Here is an 18,047-nt window from a genome sequence, read left to right on the forward strand (position 1 = left end):
AATATTGAATCAAAATCACAAATAATTTTTTCATTTTTTTCGTGTGTTAACATTGGAAAGGTTGTCTTTATAGTAAATGGTTTTATTCAAATTTTTTATCAGATCATCTTTACCTAAATTATTATCTAAATTATTATCTAAACCATTATCAAGATTTTCAGATTTATCTTCCATCACAGCAGAATCAGTTTTACCAGGTTCAAAAATTCGAGTTATAGGTTTGAAGAATTTATTTCTCTCTAAAGCTGGTTTTGAAAATAGTAAATTGGTAAGTAAAGTCAAAATTGTATTAAATTTGATAATTAGTTTTTTTTCATAAACATTGATTAGTAGAACAAAAGTAAACTCGACAATATAACCAAATAAAATTTCTTAGTTGCAAATTTGCTCTGTTGAAATAATAAATCTAATTGAGAATTTTTGAGTAATATATTTTTCTTATCAAATTCGATTAGCAAATTGTAGTCTTGTAAAAATATGGCATCAGTAGCAGTTCCTAGCTTAGCAAATTGGTTTAGAGAAATAAAAGCAATAATATCGTCATGAAACTCAATTTCTGCATCAAACAAGTCAATCCTATAATTATAATGAGTATTTAAAAGAAGTTTAGGATTTAAAGATCGAATGAAGGATTTCTTAATTGAAAAGAATACTAATTGCTTGGGACGTCTTCTAAATAAAGGAATTGAGTCCCGAGAGTGCAAAGAAAAGAGTCTTTTATTATTTGTTGCTGGCCATACTCTCTCATTTGTTTTCTTTCTGATATCATTATCTTTATCATTATCTTTATGATCGTTTCTAACGCTGTTATCACTCAGGAAATCGTCTCGATTAGCTTTTAAACTATCGATAAACTCATTCGATACAAAAGAAAGCTTTACCATAACTGGTTCGTAATCGACGTCACATTGATCTTTAAAATTTGGCAAAACATCTTCAAATTCTAGCTTAATTTTTAAAAGTTTCGTTAAATCAAAATACTTGTAGTGCTTTCCATTTAGACCTGATTCTCGTTTGCGAAAAACTCTTGCTAAGTCCTAATAAGATAAATGGGGATTTATCGTTTGATTCATAATTAAAATTTAAAGGTATTATTTTTGAGGCCAAGTTTGTGAAATCAAAGATTTTAGTTAATTTTATATTGTAATATATCTGAGAAAAATCCAATTGGATGATTTTAAGGGTTTCATTATTTAAATGATAGTTGATTTTTTGTTGATTTTTTGACCAGGTTATATCTGTGATGAAAAACGACTTCAAATTGTTTCAAAAAGAAAAATAATGAAAAAAAACAACTGGGAGTAAACATGTTAATAGTAAACTGGATAGATGAATATGACTTTTGAAGAACAATTATTTTGGAGTCTATGTTGGCAAAGTCAAAAAGAACAATTGGACAGTTTTCTTGTTGAATCGATAAAAAGAGATATTTGTAAATTGGTTAAAAACCAAGGAAATTCCCCAAAATTATTCATAAAAATGACAATACCATAAAATGCATTTTTATATAGTTGAAAAGCTATTTAGTTTTGATTTACTTTCAATCTATACTTTTCCAGGTCCTAAGTTTCGATAAATACTATTTCGAAATAATTATTTATGAAACTGGAAACTGGTTTCTATTACTGTTTATAAATGGTTTAAATAAATTACATATAAAATCCAAATAAAAAAGCCAAACATTGAGTGGTTCTATTGATCTTTTGCTAACTATTCAGCAAATGTGCGAGAATTATTCAAAGTTCCAAAAATAACTAAGAAAAAACTTCCTATTTAGAAAAGAAAACCATCAAAATCAGAATTATCAAATAATAATAATAATAATAATAATAATAATAATAATAATAATAATAATAATAATAATAATAATAATAATAATAATAATAATAATAATAATAATAAAACAACAGCAAATACAAGTTTCAACTAAATTAAAAGAAGTGAAAAATCATTGGAAACCAACACATCATCGTTGATTAAATCATCATTATTTTTATCATTATTGCTATTAGAAGTTGATGAACATTTGTGTTTATTTTGGATTATGAAATTTTGATTTGTAGTAATGTTTTTCAAAACTGAAAGATTAAGCTGCGGATTTAACATAGCATGAATTGTGTTTTGGAGATCAATGTCTTGCTTTGGATTAGATTTGTTGCTTTGAACTGGTTTATGACTGCTCTCAGAATAATCAGGATACTCAGCTTCTGCAAATCTTGAAGTGAGAGTATCTTTCGCTGGTTGTAGAGCTTGTTTAGAACGAGCTCCCCTGATTCTTGGTTTGCAACATTCTTGCTTGATGGGCTTTGAATCTGGTGAAAAATCAGTGGGAGAGTGCTTATTATTATCATTTGATGGCAAACTATTTCTAGATTGCAGAGAGGTAAATGAATTTGAACTCTCTTTATATTGGCTGCAATTAGTTATAGTATCTGCTCTAGGGATTGTGTTCACATCATTCTTTTCTGCAGCATTAATATTGCTCTGATCATTTGGAGCATTTAAAGAATTTAGAGCACTTGTGGAGTTGGAAAACTGACCAGCGAAAGAGCTGTTGATGTTGAAGGATTTTAAAGGATCAGAAATACTCTCATTAGAATCTAAACTACTATCATTTGAAACATTGCTACTAAAATCAAAATCAAAAATAACTTGGTTTAAAACAGTGTGAGCTCCTTTTGTAGTGTTATCTTGTGCAATCTGTGAAGTGTATGGTAGTGTTAAGTTGGGACCATCAGTTAGTGTAACTTCAGACGTATTTGAAACCAAATCCAACCCATTTTCTGCTAAGAGTTCAAAATTATTTTCTTCAATTGCTGAATCGTCATAATTGAATGTTCCAACATGATTAGCTCCATGAAAAGTAGTTATTGAATTATTATCAGTCCTGAAGTTATCATTATTGTCTTTTGATTTTGTACTTGAAGTGGAGAGAGAAGCAACTGTTGAATAAATTTTCAGTTTCAAATTATTGCCAACTCTCGAATTTCTTTGAGGGGTTCTATTTTGATCAGTTACATTGTTTCCTTTGTGAGTTATAGATAGTAAAATTTCATTATCCGATTCGTTTGACAGACCATTGGTATCTGAATTATAATCGATGCCATTGGCCATTTCATTGTAAATTTCTTTGGAATCAGCTTCTTTGAAATTAAGAATTAAAATGGTTTGTTGAAAAATCTCGATAGCTTTAAAACTGGGTATTGATATTAAAAATTTGATAAGTGAGATTAATGTTGTATTAAGCTTTAGGATTAGAATTTCCCCATAAACATAAACTATTTGGAACCAAAAGAGAGCTGATAGTGTAAATATATAAAATTCCCAAGTTGTATTATTTTGATTGTGAAATGACAAATTTAAGGTAGAGTCTATGATGAGTAAATTGATTTTATTGAATTCAATTATTAGGTTATAATTATTTGTGTATGCTTGGATAGGATTGGTCTCGATTTCTTTAAAAGACCATTTGATAAAGGAATTGAAAGCAAGAAAATCACTAAACGAGTCAATATTTTCGTCAAACAAGTCTATATTGTATTTACGACGACGATTAGGAATGAGAGAATGAATAAATGATTTTTTGGTTACAACAAACACTGAAGAATCGTCGTACTCAAGCAGAGAATGGTTTTGTTTAGAATCAAGCGAGAAAGAGTTTTTGTTCTCAGTTATTGGCCAAATTCTGATGTTGTTCCAATCTTTTTCTGTATTAATATTGTGAACAGGTTTTAAATTGTGAAGAAACTGGTTTGGTATAATGGATAGTTTAATCATAATGGGTTCATTTTGAACATAGTGATAATCATTTGAGTTTGGTAAAAGATCAAGGAATTTTAGGTTGATGTTATAAATTTGATTTAAATCAAAGTGAGCTTTTAGTTTTGGAATATATAAGGTGTTTTCTAAATTCAATAGTATAAAGGGAGGATTATCAATTGATTCATAGTTAAAATTCAAATGTATTGTCTTTGAAGCAAATTTTGTGAAAGAGAGGATATTAGATAAAGTTATGAGTAGTATGAAGAGTATGTAGGGGATAAAGTATATTACTAGATATTGGAGGATTATCAACTCCAGCAAAATTGAAAATTTCATTATTTATTAGTAATGCTATTGGTTTTATTGAAGTATTAAAAAGTGGGAACGTTTTGATTGATAGATTGAATAGTAAATATATTTATTGTCCATTGGAAGCTCATAGAGAAATTAAAACTAAATCAAAGATTAAGGAAATATTACATTATTATTACAATAATGAGATATAACACAAAGAATGAGTAACAGTTAACCAAAAAAAAAAGGAATAATCAAAATCATTTTACAATAGAGAGATTAATTGAGATAATCGAATGGAAGCTAAAAAATTGGATAAATTAAGGAGAGTTTTTAGAGGCTACTTGAGTGAAACAATTTTAGATCAAGATTTAATCAGAGTTAAACTATTTCAAAATTGATCAAAGTCAAAATTTAAACTATATACGATGAAAGTAGATTTAATTAATTCTATAATATACTAATGTTTTGAGAGAATAGTATTTGAGTTCCTAGATCTAGTGTTTTTGTAGTAATTGAAAGAGATGATGAATAATAAGTAGATCAAGATGGAGACGAACCAAATTAGGGAGATGCCAGTGATATAGGAGAATACTTTAAAGTTATGGAGATAATATCTTAAACCTTTATAATTTAAATTGATTTTCAAAATTGAATTTATGTTATCTAAGATGATATTTGGGTTGTTGAATTCAATTAAAACCGAAGAATTTTTCAAAAATGGCAAGTTTTTGATATCAAATTTGTAATCCCTTAATAAGTCTAAGGAGTAAGAGTTCAAGTTCAAATCATTATGATGATTTTTGCTGTTGAAACTAGTGAAATAATTGATCAAGTTATTTGGAAAATTGTAAATTATTGGAGGTAAAAAGGATTTCAAAATTGGGGGTAAGAACTGGTTTTCAATAACATTATTATTGTTGTTGATACCATTGTAGTTATTATGGTTGTTTTGAGTGTTTGAACAGGATACTAGGAAGTTGTGGAGTATCGAAACCAATATGTTGCCATTGTTATTAAGATTGTCGTTGACGAGAATAGAGCTGGTTAGAGGCCATGAATTCACGATCTGAGAGGCCCTTGCATAGTCGGTATTGTCGTTGTTGTAATGTTCATGAGTGTGTGTAAAGTCTCTGTTTTTGTTATTGTTCAATTGATAGTTTAGAACCAAGTCGTCCACAAGTTCGTTGTTCAAAATGGAAAACTTGATCATCAAAGGCAAGTAGGCGAACTTACTGAAATCGCAGTAGGACTGGAAGTTGAAATTGAAGTTGTAGTGGTTGTTGAAGGTGACAAGGTTTAGAATGCTGTCCTCTATGTGGTTCAAGTCGACCAACACAAAGGGCGAGACCCTGTTGTAGATATACTCATAGTTGAAGTTCAAGGGAACGATGATGGTGGGAATCGGAAGAAGATAGTTGTAGATCTTGTCAAAGAGGAAGAAGGACCAAAACAGAAGCACTAGGAAGATGGAAACGCCGGCCACAAAGGAGTAGAGGTATGCCCTCGTCACAGTGAAGGGAAGGCTGTAGCTGAAGAAGAACATGGCTGGAGCTTCTCTTCATTGCTAACCTCCTTCTGGGCGCAAAGGAGTCTGATTATATCTGCTTCCCTTTTCGGCAAACGCTGCCCGGCTTTGCCTTTTGTGCGTGTTTGTGATTGCTCCTCTGTTGCTTCTTCTTCTTCTGCTGCTGCTGCTTCTGCTTCTTCTCCTAGAGCTCTCTGTGCCCCCCTACTCGAATTGATCCCACGATGTCTCTCTATTATACTATGGTATGTTTGCTCTCTACTCTCGCCCCTATACACTGTACACACACTAACCCATCGATGTGATCCACAGGTATTCGCTATATTGGTGACCGAAATGGTCCTCTTTGCCTCGTTGTCATTGCCTTTGCCCAGCAAGCTCAGACGACCATTGTTGAAGACCATTAGCCAACCGTTTCAATCCAAACAGTTCAAGGTCGTTATGAGGTGTATATTGGCCTTCATCTTGCTTTTGTTTGTCGATGCCTGGAACAAACTTTCTGCCATTGACCAGGAGCTCAAGCTATCTGAATCAATTGTCGCTGGCACTCCAAGAAGCGAAATCCAAGCTAAGAAATTCTATGCTCAAAGAAACTTGTATCTTTGTGGATTCTCCTTGTTTTTAACTTTGATTCTCAACAGAACTTACTCCTTGGTCGCTGAATTGATCTTGACAAAGGATAAATTAAGAGCCAAGGGCATTGACCGATTTTCCGATAGCCCTTCTGCTGTTCAAATCAAGAAATTAAAAAAATTAATTGAAAAGAAAGATGAAGACATTGAAATCTTGAAACAAAAGGCAAAGGATTTATCCGGACAATATGACTCTTTATAACTTCCTTTTCTCAAATCTATTGTTTTATGATTTCATAATCTAATTTATCTAAATTTAAGCTCTAACTAAACTGAAATAAACTGAAATAAACTTACTTATTTTAATATTAAATTTACTATATATATATATATAGACAATACTATATATAAATACATAATAACTACTTATTGAAAAGAAAACAAAAAAAAACAACTCATAAATTTATTCTTTAGTATCATACGCACTACTTTTATGTTTTGGCTGAAATTGAAAATCCTTATTTGCTGGCCCTAAAAACATCTCACTTATCTTGATCCAATCTTTATAATCTGATGAGCCCAATAACGTCTCCATCTCATCTCTTCCTCTCCAATTTGGTGGTCTTTCATTCAATTTACTTGGCAACCTCTCCAATATTCCAACTGGAATATATCGATGAAAAAATGAAATGAATTCACATAAAAACCTTCTACTTAATCCAACTCCATATTCATCACTGCCCCAATGTTCTAACGCCAACTTGGAATACTCTTTTAATATCTCTAATCTTTCAGAACTACTCTTATCAATATGTTGCCTTTTATCGATTTCCTCAAATATCCAGGGCTTAATCAACCCTCCTCTAGCAATCATAACGCTATCAACTCCTTCTCTTGCCTGATTATTATAATAATCCTCATAATTATATACATCCCCATTTCCAACAAAAAACACTTTACTATCATCTCTCAACTCTTTATCTTCCATCTTAGCTAAATTCATTTCCTCAACAACTTTACCAACTTCTGCAATATAATCCCAATTACTTTCTTTAGTATATCTTTGTTGTCTTGATCTACCATGCAATGTAATCACTTTGACATCTGTCTCGTTAATCAATCTTTTAACCAATGGTATGGCAGTTGGCTTATTGTCTCGAACTCCCATTCGAATCTTAACTGTAATGGGAATTTCATCTGAACATGCATTCATTCCTTTTAAAATTCTAATCAATCTTGACGGTTGATCCATCAACGCAGACCCAGCTCCTGCTCTATATAACAAATCAATTGGACACCCACAATTTAAATTAATCTCAGAAACAGACGTCAATAATTTAGATATAGCTTCACTAGCCTTACATGCTTCCCAGTGTTTAGCTGTAGCTATTTGAACCCCAAACCCAGGATATTCCGAAATATGTGCTTTTGGTAATGCCCACTCACTATTAGACCCTTGAATTAATGGCAATGCTAACGCCATTTCGGAATATGTAATATCTACATCATAAAGCTTTTTCAATAATCTTCTAAAGGGTAAATTTCCGACAGTTGTAAGTGGCGATAAGATTTTCTTATTGTTATAATCTAATTTTTTTTTTTCACATGGTAAAAATGGTGGTTCAACATATTCATAATACTTTTGTTTGGTGTTTTCAGCCTTTTCATTTTCATTTTCATTATTTTCATTTTTCTCGTCTTTATTTTCATTTTCATTATTTTCATTTTCCTTGTCTATTTTCTTGTTTTTGTTTTTTTCCTTATCTTCTTTAGTGGTTTTATTAATTATATTATTATTCTTGGTTAAAATATTCAAATATGGGATAAATTGTTCTGATTTTTCAAATTTATAGTTTTTTTTTTGTAATTTGTATTTAATTTCGCCTTCAAGACAATTGATTTCCTTATCTGTTTTAGATGTTTTCTCATATTTTTCTAAATCTTTAACTAATGTTTTAGTCTCAAAATTAAAATGACTTGATAGCCAACGACATTTCAATCCGGCTGGACAATATCCAATGGCTTCAAAAACTGGACAGGCTCCCTCAATTTCCTTTTCTTTAGATTTTAAATAAAAATCAATATCATGAGTATTTCTACAATTTTCTGCACCAAATTTACACTTTCTATTTAAATTGTCTGGATCAATTAAACTTGAACACAATCTAATAGTTTCATGTGGTTGACGTAAATCTCTATTCTTATTTTGTCCTCTTTTCTTTTGCGATTTTTTAATATTTCGTTGTTTTTTTTTATTGAACTTATCGCCAGAGTCATTTACCGATAAGCTTTCATATTTAGGATTATTGTTGACATTTCCTTCCATCTCATCATCATCAATCGCTGGACGAATGACATTTTCAATTATATATTGTCTCTTAATTTGAGCTACACCCTTGATGTCCAAATGACTGTTTGATCTCTTAAGGGATCTAGGTTGAGATTCTAATTCGGTTTTTTTTTCACTGCTGGTTTCCTGTGTCATTTTCAATTGTCCAAGTGCTTCACTTTCTCAATTATTTCTTCAAAAATTGTCCACTGATAAATCTTGAAACAGAATTACACTTTGAAAAAAGTCAAAACAAAAAAATAGAAAAAAATAAAAAACTTTTTTTCTCCACCAAAATCTGAAAAATTTCGACAAAAAGCGGTCCGCAACTACCTTCCTAAAGCGGATAAGCAAAGAAATTTCCAAAATTTAAATCATTTTCTTTAACAAGAAATTGGCGAATTTTATCTTTTGAACTGTTTTTATCGTTGTTATCGTATCATCTCTATTATCTTTCGACCATCTCTTGAGGGTGAATATATATATTGTTCATGTTATTTACCTATCATTCTTTTGGTTTTTCTCTCTTATAGATATATCACAACATCATAATTTTTTTTATTTTTTCCATAAAATCACACCAATTTAATATAATTTCCACTCTTAGTATGACTACAAAAGTTTCTCCATCTTTTGCTAGAATTTCACCAAGAAACTCAGCTCATAATCCAATTAACATATTCAAAGAATGCAAAAAACAAGGCAGACCAGCTTTCATATCGGGGCCAATGGTCCGATATTCTAAACTACCCTTCAGAGAGTTGGTTCGTAATTATAATGTCGATATTGTGTATTCTCCAATGATTTTGGCTAGAGAATTTGTGAGAAACGAAATAGCAAGATGCAGTGATTTTACCACAAATGATAAAGATCGTTCATTGGTTGTTCAAGTTGGTAGTAATAATGTTGTCGATTTTCTTAGATTTATTGAAATGATCCATCCATACTGCGATGCAATTGGACTAAACTGCGGATGTCCAGTGAAGGAACAAGTGAGATCAGGAATTGGAGCAGCGTTAATGTCAGAGCCCGAAAAAGTGGCTGAAATGATAAAGGCAGCAAAGGATAAATTCGGAGATAAAGTCACTCTTGAGACTAAAATAAGAATCCATAAAGACATACAAGAAACAGTGAGATTTGTGAAAATGGTGGAAGCAGCAGGAGTCGATTGGATAACAGTTCATGGAAGAACCCAGACAACTCGGTCATCACAACCAGCCAATTTCGAGGCAATTAAAATCATAAAGGAATCAGTATCAGTTCCAGTTGTTGCTAACGGTGACTGTTTTTCATTAGAAGACGCCCATCGAATTGCAAATGATACAGGTGTCGATGGTGTTATGGCAGTTCGTGGTATATTAGAGAATCCTGCAATGTTTAGTGGATATAAACAGGTGCCTTGGGGTGCAATTGAGCGATTCTTTAGCATAGGCGTATCATATTCCTTGCCCTTCAGAGTGTTTCAACATCATTTGTCAACTATGCTTGAAAGTCAAATTTCCAAACAGCTTCGATTGGAATTGAACAACTGCAAAACTCTAGTTGAGTTGATTGACTGGTTTGATGCACACTTCATGCTTCGAAGGTCCACAGAAGAAGGCTACGGGAAGGGCGTAGAGGTAGACTATTTGGTCAGACCCAAGGAAAACGAGTGCTCATTCAACTTGTAACATATCTCTAGCAAACACTGAACATCTTTCAGTTTATTTTCCAGTTTGCTCCATTTTTTTATCTTTCATCGCAGGTTCAGTTCGGCAAATATCCAGCTTTGTGGATCAAAACCATCAGAGAGGGTCAACTTCCTCGTGCTTAGAGCCCTGATTTTTTTGGGGGAGTGAAAAATCAAAAATTTCACTATGGTTTTTTGAAGAAACCTTTCTCTTCAGAAAATACTGCTGATGATGTGAGCAAGAGAGTAGGAATAGAACTGTTATTAGGGTATGTTTTATTTCCAGTGTTGAGAAGCAGAACTTTGAAAACAATAGGTGATGATACTTTTTATTTTTGTTTGAGCATTAGTACGAAGAAATCGTTTTGATTGATTCATTGCAATGAACTTTACTTGTTTTATAGTCATAGTTACACTGATATTTATTGTTTTCAAATTGATTTGATTTTTTAACTTACACAGCTTTTGGGTTTTTTATCTTAATAATGATTACTAACAATATGATTTGTTTTATTCATATAGATTTGATATTATATAAATCTCTAATACATTACATATTCCACTAGTTGTTTTTTTTCAAAGTTCCACGTTGTAGATTTGTAAATGCGTTTATATTTTAAATTTATTAAATGAAAATTTATCAGTCTTAGGAAAATACAAAAAAAAGAAAGAAAAAAAAAGGCAATAACAATAGATTTTACAGAGCATTTTGAGATTATCATTAATTAATTATTTTGGAAAAATACAATATACATTTCATAAATAATTTTTAATGTAATATCTTCATATTATGTTGTATTATTTCATTTTAGTTTTTAGCTTTTAGTTTTTAGTCCTAAATTAATTTAATTAAAAATGTTTGGTTATTGTTTATTATGACAGACTGAATAAATAAAAAATGTATATTATATTATAATTATGATAATTACGATAATTAATAAATAATTTATTCATCATCTTCGTCAACAACAACAGTTTCTAAACCCTTAGCAGAAGCAACAAAAACTGGTTCAACATAAGAAAATAATTTTTCAGAAGCATCTTCTTCTTCGTTACGTTTTCTTGAGATTTTAATTCTTAATCTGTATGGAACACCTTGAATACCACGTTTCCAGATTTCTTGATTTAATTTTGGATCAATACGAACGTCTTTTGTGCCCATATGTAAAGTAGCAAATTTTTTAATTTCTTTAACAGCCTTTGGAGCACGTTTTTTGAATTGTTTTCCAAACAACTAATAAAAGTAAGAGTTAGTAAATGTTTTAGATAAAAAAATCTCCTTTTCTTTTAAAAAAGAAAAAATCCATAAATATTATCGGTTATCAATAATTATTCAAAAAAAAAAAAAAAAAATTAATTATGATTGAATAACAGTAAACAATTCAGAATTTTATATTAAAAAATTTAATTAATTGTTTGTATGATTTTGTTTTGAAATAAAAAGTATAATTATGTTATATTAAAAATTATCATCGTGTTTTTGAAAATTTAATATTGCAAAATATTTCTTATTTAAAGTTTGCTTAAATTTACTCAATTACTTAAGTATTTAATTTTATGTGATTTTCAATAATCTTGTTGTCTTTAGTGATTGTTCGGTTGAATTTATCAAGAAAAAAGTTTAATAATAAAAATCAGATAACTAATTTGAAATTCATCAAATTTTTGTTATGTATCTAATTGCAATTTTGTATTTTTTAAATCGTATTTCCAGCTGCAGTTTAACTTTTTATTTTTTTATTATTCAATGTTTTTATTTTTCTATTTTTTTATTTTTTTATTTTTAATTTGTTTAATTTTTTGATATTATAAATCTTTATCTCAGAAAAGTAAAATAAAGAATAATTGTTTATGAAGTTGTATTTTATTAAAAAAACTAAGGACGTTTGCCTATCTTTTAAAAATGGTTTAAAAATGATTTAAAAATACTATCAAATTAGAATTATTACAAAAATAAAATAAGATAATTGGATAATATTGAAAAATTAAAAAATTGAGTAAATAGATCAATTTATGTGATAATTAATGGATTTTTAAATAATTATAGGGAGTTTTGATAGAGTTTTGATAAATTTTTAATAAAATTATTATGAATTTTAATATATTTAGAATGATTTTAGTGAATTTCGGTAACTATTGATAATAAGATTCAATTGATTTTTTAATGATAATAATGATAATGATAATGATAATGATGAATAATTGATAATGAAAATACGTACTCTTTTGTGGAGATTGATGGTATATTCACAAGTGACAACGTCTTTGAGAGCACTTCTATTGTTAGACATTTTTTATTATTTAAAAATTATGAATTATATTTGATTATATTTGAATTAATTTTGTCAACGATAATATATAATTGTCAATTTTTAAGTAATTGATTGATATTGGAGATTGATGAATGAAGTAATAGAAAATTGGAAATTTGAAAAAAAGAAGGTGCCAGAAAAAAAAACAGGTAGCACGTGCACAATAAGGTGTATAAAAGCAAATGTATCACGCTTTTCAAATACTAAATGAGAGTAATTAGGAAATAAGAAATTGTATTTGTACAGGGTAGTGAATTTGAAGAGAGATGACGTTGTGAGCGATGAGATATGAAAATCAATAAGTGCAAGCGTGATTGCAGTAAAGCCCTATTAGAATACACATGATGAGCGAGAATAGATGAGGGCTGCATTTTGAAGTTGATTAGGGATATTTTGTTGATAAGAAGGGTAAAATAGATAAGAGAGAGATTTATTCAAAAGTATATAGTTTATTTAAATTTTGTTTCCAAAAGGCAGTTAGGAATTGGGAATAATCAAGAGATTTTAATTGGTCAGAATCAGGAGTGAGGAGTGGATGAGTTGAAGATTGATCGTTTTTTAAGATATCTATATGGTTGTTGAAAGTTCTTAAATCCAATTCAGCTAAAGCGCAGAAACAACACAAAATTCTGCCAGTTATTCTAGTTTTTTTATGTAGCTCTAGTAGGTTGTCTATTGAGGATATGGTTGGTGGTGATTTTAAGGGTTTGATTATATCGTTGTCTAAGATTGGGTTATACTTTAATAGGATTTTTTTCAAAGATAGAATTGAGTAGTTTGAATCTAGATTTGAATTGTTTTGAGATGAGGAAGAGGATTGAAGTGAGTTTATGGATAAGAGTTTGTTGAAGTAGTATTCAGCGTTATCGTAATCACCATGTATGAAAGAGATTAGAGTTGATAATAAAGCAAAATTCGAGGATAATTTTAGTTCATAATTAGTCAAGTTTTCGTCATTATTATGCTTATTATCGAGTGATTTGAAGTTTGAGTAATTGAGAATTGAGTTGGAGAAGGATATAAAAGTCAAGTAATCTCTTTTCAAGATTAAATCAGCAGCTATGTTATAGGAGATAATATGAATCTTTAGATGATCAATTAGAGACAGATTTTGATTATCGAGGTTATTACTGAGGGTAAACCTTAATTGCCATATGATATCATATAGGGATTTGATGAAATCAAAGGAGTGGTTTAGTCTGAGGATTAGGATAGATAGATTTAAAGGTAGTAGAAAAAGGGAGTTTTTATCGTTTAGTAGGATGGATAGTCTTTTGCTTTCTTCTCTTGCAAATTTTAGATGGTTGTTGGCAAAATTGTTTGAGAGGATTAGCGAAGACAATCTGATTTCCCAGATGCTGAATAGGGTTGTCTTGTTATAAATTGAGATGTCAGTGTCGGCATTGGCGGATGAATTTGCAGTGTAGTTGGAGAGATAGAGTTTTGTCAAGTCGACAATGTTGAGGAAAGCAAGGAAGGCCTGGTTGTTGTCGGCAAGGATGTCGTTGTAGGCGAGACTCAAGAGATGGTTGATCTGGAGCACGATGGAGGAGGCAGACAAGTGAGAGGGAAGAGCGACCTTGCGTTCAGTGTGCGGAATGAGAACCAAGAGATTGGGGTCGGCAAGAGCAGTGACAATGGAGGCCTCGATGTCAATTGCACCGGGCTTGTTGCTGGAGGTGCTCATGACGGTGCTGCTGGGATGGTGTCTGTGGTGCCTGTGGTGTTCCTGGTGTCTCTGGTGTATTTGGCGCTGCGACGCCGTCTAGCCAGCCGAGAACCCTGAAGCGCCGCCCCGTGGGCCGCGCTGAAACAGAGTTGCGCGTTTCGGAGCGGGAGTGTGCGTTGACCCGCAGCAGCACGCGCGGAGTGAGCGGCCGCCTTCTGGGCTGATTCCGCGCATTTTTGCCTGTGAGTCGGCTGGATTTGACGGAGATGGCGCGAACCTGCCAACAAGCCGGGCAGTGAGGCCAAAGGAGGCCGGAGCTGTCTTCTGACAAACGACGCATTGGTACCATCTGCCTATGCTGTTTTTGTCGAAAAGCCAGACGATTGGAGAACCGCACCTGATATATCGCTGTTTACCTACCAGTCATTTCCCTTTCCACTTTCATTTGCTTTACTTTGTCACTTTCTGCTTGGGTTCCTTTTCCAGCTTTCCTATTGTCGTTTTCACTGATCGTTTTCCTTCCTATTTTCCAATTTAATTTACAATTGCTTACCTTCTCCCATCTCAGACAACAATCATCAGATCAGAGTTTCATCCCTAGCAATAATCGCAAAGCTGTCTATTTTCGCTCACTTATCCTCACAAAACTTCTTATTTACCTCACTGTGAAGCCAACTTATCTGCTATCTAATTTCAATTCCTTTGACTGTATTTGCAAAATTTTAGCCAGGAAAAGTCAATAAAGGACATTATCACATTATCATTCTAATAACTTCAGTTTATCACTAATAAACAATAGCCCTTTTTTTTTCTCTCTTTCTCTCAACACTAATAATATCAATTCAATCTTTCATCCTTCGTCCTTCATCTTCTAACTAAAATCTCACTTATTATTTTTGTTTTCTGTCTGTTTGTTTTTTCTCTTTAGTCTATCACCTCTCTTTTTTTCCTATAGTTTTATTTTTGACTCCTAATTTAATTATTCTACTTAATAATATTTATTATATTTATTATATTCAATATTATTCCTCATTATTTAAATCCTTATTTAATATTGAATTCATTTATTATCCAACTATTCTTAACTATTACATTACTCATACCAACCACTATACAAATCAATCAAAAGAATAAAAAAACAACAAAGAAAAAATTATTTTCACATCAAATCAGATCAAAATTATTTAATTATTGTCCTCTATTATATCTCATTGTTACACTTATAAGTTTAAACCTACATTAATAATTTAATAATTTAATAATTTAATAATTTAATTTAATATTACATTGAAATATTAACATTAATATTAAAATTATATTGAATATATTGAAATATTAATATATTATTACAAAATAACAATATTACAACACATCAAAATTAAAATTAAAATTAAAATTAAAATTAAAATTAATCGCCTACTCACAATCTCTTCATTTCTTTTACTTTTTTTTTCTCTTATAATCAACTATTGATTTTATTGTAATATACCTTCATTCTCACATATCTATCCATCTAATATCCAATAATGTCTACCAGAGTATGTTATACTTTTTTTTTATTTTATTTTATTTTATTTTATTTTATTTTATTTTATTTTATTTTATTTTTTGTTTTGATTTCCTATTTATCTATTCATTTTCTTAATAATCACCTCTTACTAACCATCCATCTTTATCACTCTATCTTTTTTCTTTCTTCTTTTGTTCTAGGGAAATATAATCAAAGAATACAAATTGGTCGTTGTAGGAGGCGGTGGTGTTGGTAAATCCGCTCTAACCATCCAACTAATACAATCCCATTTTGTCGACGAATATGATCCAACAATTGAGGACTCCTACAGAAAACAATGTCTAATAGATGGTGAAAATGCCCTCTTGGACGTCTTGGACACTGCTGGTCAAGAAGAATACTCTGCCATGAGAGAACAGTATATGAGAACCGGTGAGGGCTTTCTTCTAGTCTACTCCGTCACCTCAAGATCCTCCTTTGAAGAACTCATCACCTTCTACCAACAAATATTAAGGGTCAAAGACTCAGATTTTGTTCCTGTCTTGGTCGTTGGTAACAAGTGTGATTTGGAAGATGAAAGACAAGTCTCCTACGAAGAAGGCGTCGCTCTTGCTAGAACCTTTGCCTGTCCCTTCTTGGAAACCTCTGCCAAACAAAGAATCCACGTCGAAGACGCCTTCTACTCGTTGGTAAGAATCATCAGACAACAAAATGAAATTGTCGACAACTCCTTGAACTCAAACAACATCAACAAAAACAACCTCAATAACTCCAATCTCAACAACAACCAAATCAATAACCTCAATAACAACCAAATCAATTCAGACCCTGATTCAAACAACGACCATGGAAGAAACTTGCATCACAATCATCAACAACAAATAGATGACGACTCAATCTCTGGTCAAAATGGCTATAATGAATCAAAACATGGAAATATTAATGATTCAAGAGATAAAAGTGGTTGTTGTATTATTATGTAAAAGATCAAAATCGAATCAAAACAACTTTTATTTACTACTATCTATCAATTAATAATAATAATAATAATAATAATAACAATAATAACAATAATAACAATAATAACAATAATCATAACCATAATAATACTTAAAATACTTAAAATACTTACAATAATCATAAGAAAAATAATATTGAAAATACTTTTCTGAACTTTTATATTTCTTAATCTTGTTTTTCTTGTTTTTTTTTTCTTGTTTTTTTTCTTTGTTTCCTCTTTCCTTTAGGTTAAATCAATCTGCTGTTATCTCAATTACTAAACTATTTTTCTTGTTTTCTATAAAAAAAGTGTTTGATTTTTTTATTTATTTACTTATTTATTTATCTACTTATTTATTTATTTATTTATTTACTTATTTACTTACTTATTTACTTACTTACTCACTACCTATCTATTTTTTGACTGATTAATTCCAAGATTATATTAATTTTGTTTAATTTACACTAATTTATATCAATTATCTGACTTTATGTTTTTCTAATTTATTTTATCTTGACTATTATTACTTGATATTTATTATTATCTACTTGTCTATTTTTTTTACCTCTCTGTCTTTTTGTCTTACTACTTTTTTCTTTCTCTTTCTCTTTCTCTTTCTCTTTCTCTTTCTCTTTTTCTTTCTCTTTCTCTTTCAATTGGGTCTTGTTTTTTTAATTTATTTGTTTCATGCTATTTCCATTATCAAAGTATTAATATACCAGCACCAATTGCCTTTCCACTGACCATTCCAGTGACCGTTAAATACTTGCCTAATACTTGTCCTACCACCACTCCACTCAGTGCCTTATCTTCGCCATTTTCTCCCGCCAAACAACCACCTTGTTTATCTTGTGTTTCTCTCTAATATCAATCCACCTCTATATACTTAATAATATCACACTTGAAAATACTCGTGCACTGTGTCCCATTCTTGTCCCGATCCACTGGCTCCACATTCCCGCCCTGCTCACGCATGTCCGCATTGCATCATGCATGCCATTACAATACCACTCCTGCAGACAATCTCGTGACACGCATCACACTGCACTCTTCTGCACCACACCGTGCCAGAGCTGTTTCCAAAAATTGTGCATTTCCAAAAAATGGGGAAGCGATCGTAGTTGCTTCAAAGACTAAAATTCACTGTTTCCTTCCGTTTCTTCACCCAGCTTTGAATCTCCTTCTGATTGTCGTCTTTCTCTGCTTCTTCTGCTTCTTCTGCTTCCTCTTTCTCACTCTCCCGATCTTCTTCCTGGCTTTTATCACCATCCTCTCCCTCGCTCCATCTCCCCTGTCCTTTCAAAGAGCCCCATCTTCAACATCTCCCTATACTATAGTTCATACTCACTCCCAGATCTTATCTCCCTGCCTCTGTCCTTGGTACTAAAATTCGTTTCTACTC

At 31.1% G+C, this 18,047-nt stretch overlaps 10 protein-coding genes across 10 annotated transcripts; 4 read left to right on the forward strand and 6 right to left on the reverse strand.

Annotated features, from left to right (window-relative positions):
• Positions 1-189: 189 nt before the first annotated feature.
• On the reverse strand, positions 190-1,106 carry ASCRUDRAFT_98983 (uncharacterized protein). The gene has a single exon (XM_020195269.1). The coding sequence runs from the start codon at positions 882-884 to the stop codon at positions 327-329; it is 558 nt and encodes a 185-aa protein (XP_020050118.1). The 5' UTR covers positions 885-1,106; the 3' UTR covers positions 190-326.
• Positions 1,023-1,727, forward strand: ASCRUDRAFT_73583 (uncharacterized protein). The gene has a single exon (XM_020192353.1). It carries the CDS (start codon positions 1,336-1,338, stop codon positions 1,492-1,494), a length of 159 nt encoding a protein of 52 aa, XP_020050119.1. The 5' UTR covers positions 1,023-1,335; the 3' UTR covers positions 1,495-1,727.
• Positions 1,728-1,926: 199 nt separating this feature from the next.
• On the reverse strand, positions 1,927-4,098 carry ASCRUDRAFT_67876 (uncharacterized protein; the record flags this gene model as incomplete). The annotated part of the gene is made up of 1 exon (XM_020191443.1): positions 1,927-4,098. One exon carries the CDS (start codon positions 4,096-4,098, stop codon positions 1,927-1,929), a length of 2,172 nt encoding a protein of 723 aa, XP_020050120.1.
• Positions 4,099-4,516: 418 nt separating this feature from the next.
• ASCRUDRAFT_67877 (uncharacterized protein) lies at positions 4,517-5,602 on the reverse strand (the record flags this gene model as incomplete). The annotated part of the gene is made up of 1 exon (XM_020191444.1): positions 4,517-5,602. The coding sequence occupies one exon, from the start codon at positions 5,600-5,602 to the stop codon at positions 4,517-4,519; it is 1,086 nt and encodes a 361-aa protein (XP_020050121.1).
• A 150-nt stretch (positions 5,603-5,752) lies between these two features.
• ASCRUDRAFT_73584 (B-cell receptor-associated 31-like protein) lies at positions 5,753-6,618 on the forward strand. The gene is made up of 2 exons (XM_020192354.1): positions 5,753-5,829; positions 5,897-6,618. The coding sequence occupies exons 1-2, from the start codon at positions 5,809-5,811 to the stop codon at positions 6,416-6,418; spliced, it is 543 nt and encodes a 180-aa protein (XP_020050122.1). The 5' UTR covers positions 5,753-5,808; the 3' UTR covers positions 6,419-6,618.
• On the reverse strand, positions 6,591-8,641 carry DUS3 (tRNA dihydrouridine synthase DUS3; the record flags this gene model as incomplete). Its single annotated transcript, XM_020195021.1, has 2 exons — positions 6,591-8,374; positions 8,438-8,641. The coding sequence occupies 2 exons, from the start codon at positions 8,639-8,641 to the stop codon at positions 6,620-6,622; spliced, it is 1,959 nt and encodes a 652-aa protein (XP_020050123.1). The 3' UTR covers positions 6,591-6,619.
• A 247-nt stretch (positions 8,642-8,888) lies between these two features.
• Positions 8,889-10,638, forward strand: DUS4 (tRNA dihydrouridine synthase). The gene has a single exon (XM_020192355.1). It carries the CDS (start codon positions 9,094-9,096, stop codon positions 10,153-10,155), a length of 1,062 nt encoding a protein of 353 aa, XP_020050124.1. The 5' UTR covers positions 8,889-9,093; the 3' UTR covers positions 10,156-10,638.
• A 359-nt stretch (positions 10,639-10,997) lies between these two features.
• On the reverse strand, positions 10,998-12,536 carry RPL31B (60S ribosomal protein eL31). Its single transcript, XM_020188772.1, has 2 exons — positions 12,377-12,536; positions 10,998-11,388 (listed from the first exon to the last, which is right to left on the reverse strand). The coding sequence occupies exons 1-2, from the start codon at positions 12,443-12,445 to the stop codon at positions 11,101-11,103; spliced, it is 357 nt and encodes a 118-aa protein (XP_020050125.1). The 5' UTR covers positions 12,446-12,536; the 3' UTR covers positions 10,998-11,100.
• A 360-nt stretch (positions 12,537-12,896) lies between these two features.
• On the reverse strand, positions 12,897-14,153 carry ASCRUDRAFT_78830 (uncharacterized protein; the record flags this gene model as incomplete). The annotated part of the gene is made up of 1 exon (XM_020194300.1): positions 12,897-14,153. One exon carries the CDS (start codon positions 14,151-14,153, stop codon positions 12,897-12,899), a length of 1,257 nt encoding a protein of 418 aa, XP_020050126.1.
• A 1,238-nt stretch (positions 14,154-15,391) lies between these two features.
• ASCRUDRAFT_73590 (Ras family protein) lies at positions 15,392-16,769 on the forward strand. The gene is made up of 2 exons (XM_020192356.1): positions 15,392-15,673; positions 15,846-16,769. The coding sequence occupies exons 1-2, from the start codon at positions 15,662-15,664 to the stop codon at positions 16,626-16,628; spliced, it is 795 nt and encodes a 264-aa protein (XP_020050127.1). The 5' UTR covers positions 15,392-15,661; the 3' UTR covers positions 16,629-16,769.
• Positions 16,770-18,047: the final 1,278 nt, after the last annotated feature.

The sequence above is a fragment of the Ascoidea rubescens genome (assembly GCF_001661345.1).
Source record: "Ascoidea rubescens DSM 1968 unplaced genomic scaffold ASCRUscaffold_1, whole genome shotgun sequence".
Taxonomy (NCBI): Eukaryota; Fungi; Ascomycota; class Saccharomycetes; order Ascoideales; family Ascoideaceae; genus Ascoidea; species Ascoidea rubescens.

Coding starts and splice junctions, on each gene's coding strand:
- ASCRUDRAFT_98983 (XM_020195269.1), bottom strand. CDS start 884: ATGGTAAAGCTTTCTTTTGTATCGAATGAGTTTATCGATAGTTTAAAA.
- ASCRUDRAFT_73584 (XM_020192354.1), top strand. CDS start 5,809: ATGTCTCTCTATTATACTATG. Junction 5,830..5,896: donor TGTCTCTCTATTATACTATG/GTATGTTTGCTC, acceptor TGTGATCCACAG/GTATTCGCTATATTGGTGAC.
- RPL31B (XM_020188772.1), bottom strand. CDS start 12,445: ATGTCTAACAATAGAAGTGCTCTCAAAGACGTTGTCACTTGTGAATAT. Junction 11,389..12,376: donor CCATCAATCTCCACAAAAGA/GTACGTATTTTC, acceptor TACTTTTATTAG/TTGTTTGGAAAACAATTCAA.
- DUS4 (XM_020192355.1), top strand. CDS start 9,094: ATGACTACAAAAGTTTCTCCATCTTTTGCTAGAATTTCACCAAGAAAC.
- ASCRUDRAFT_73583 (XM_020192353.1), top strand. CDS start 1,336: ATGACTTTTGAAGAACAATTATTTTGGAGTCTATGTTGGCAAAGTCAA.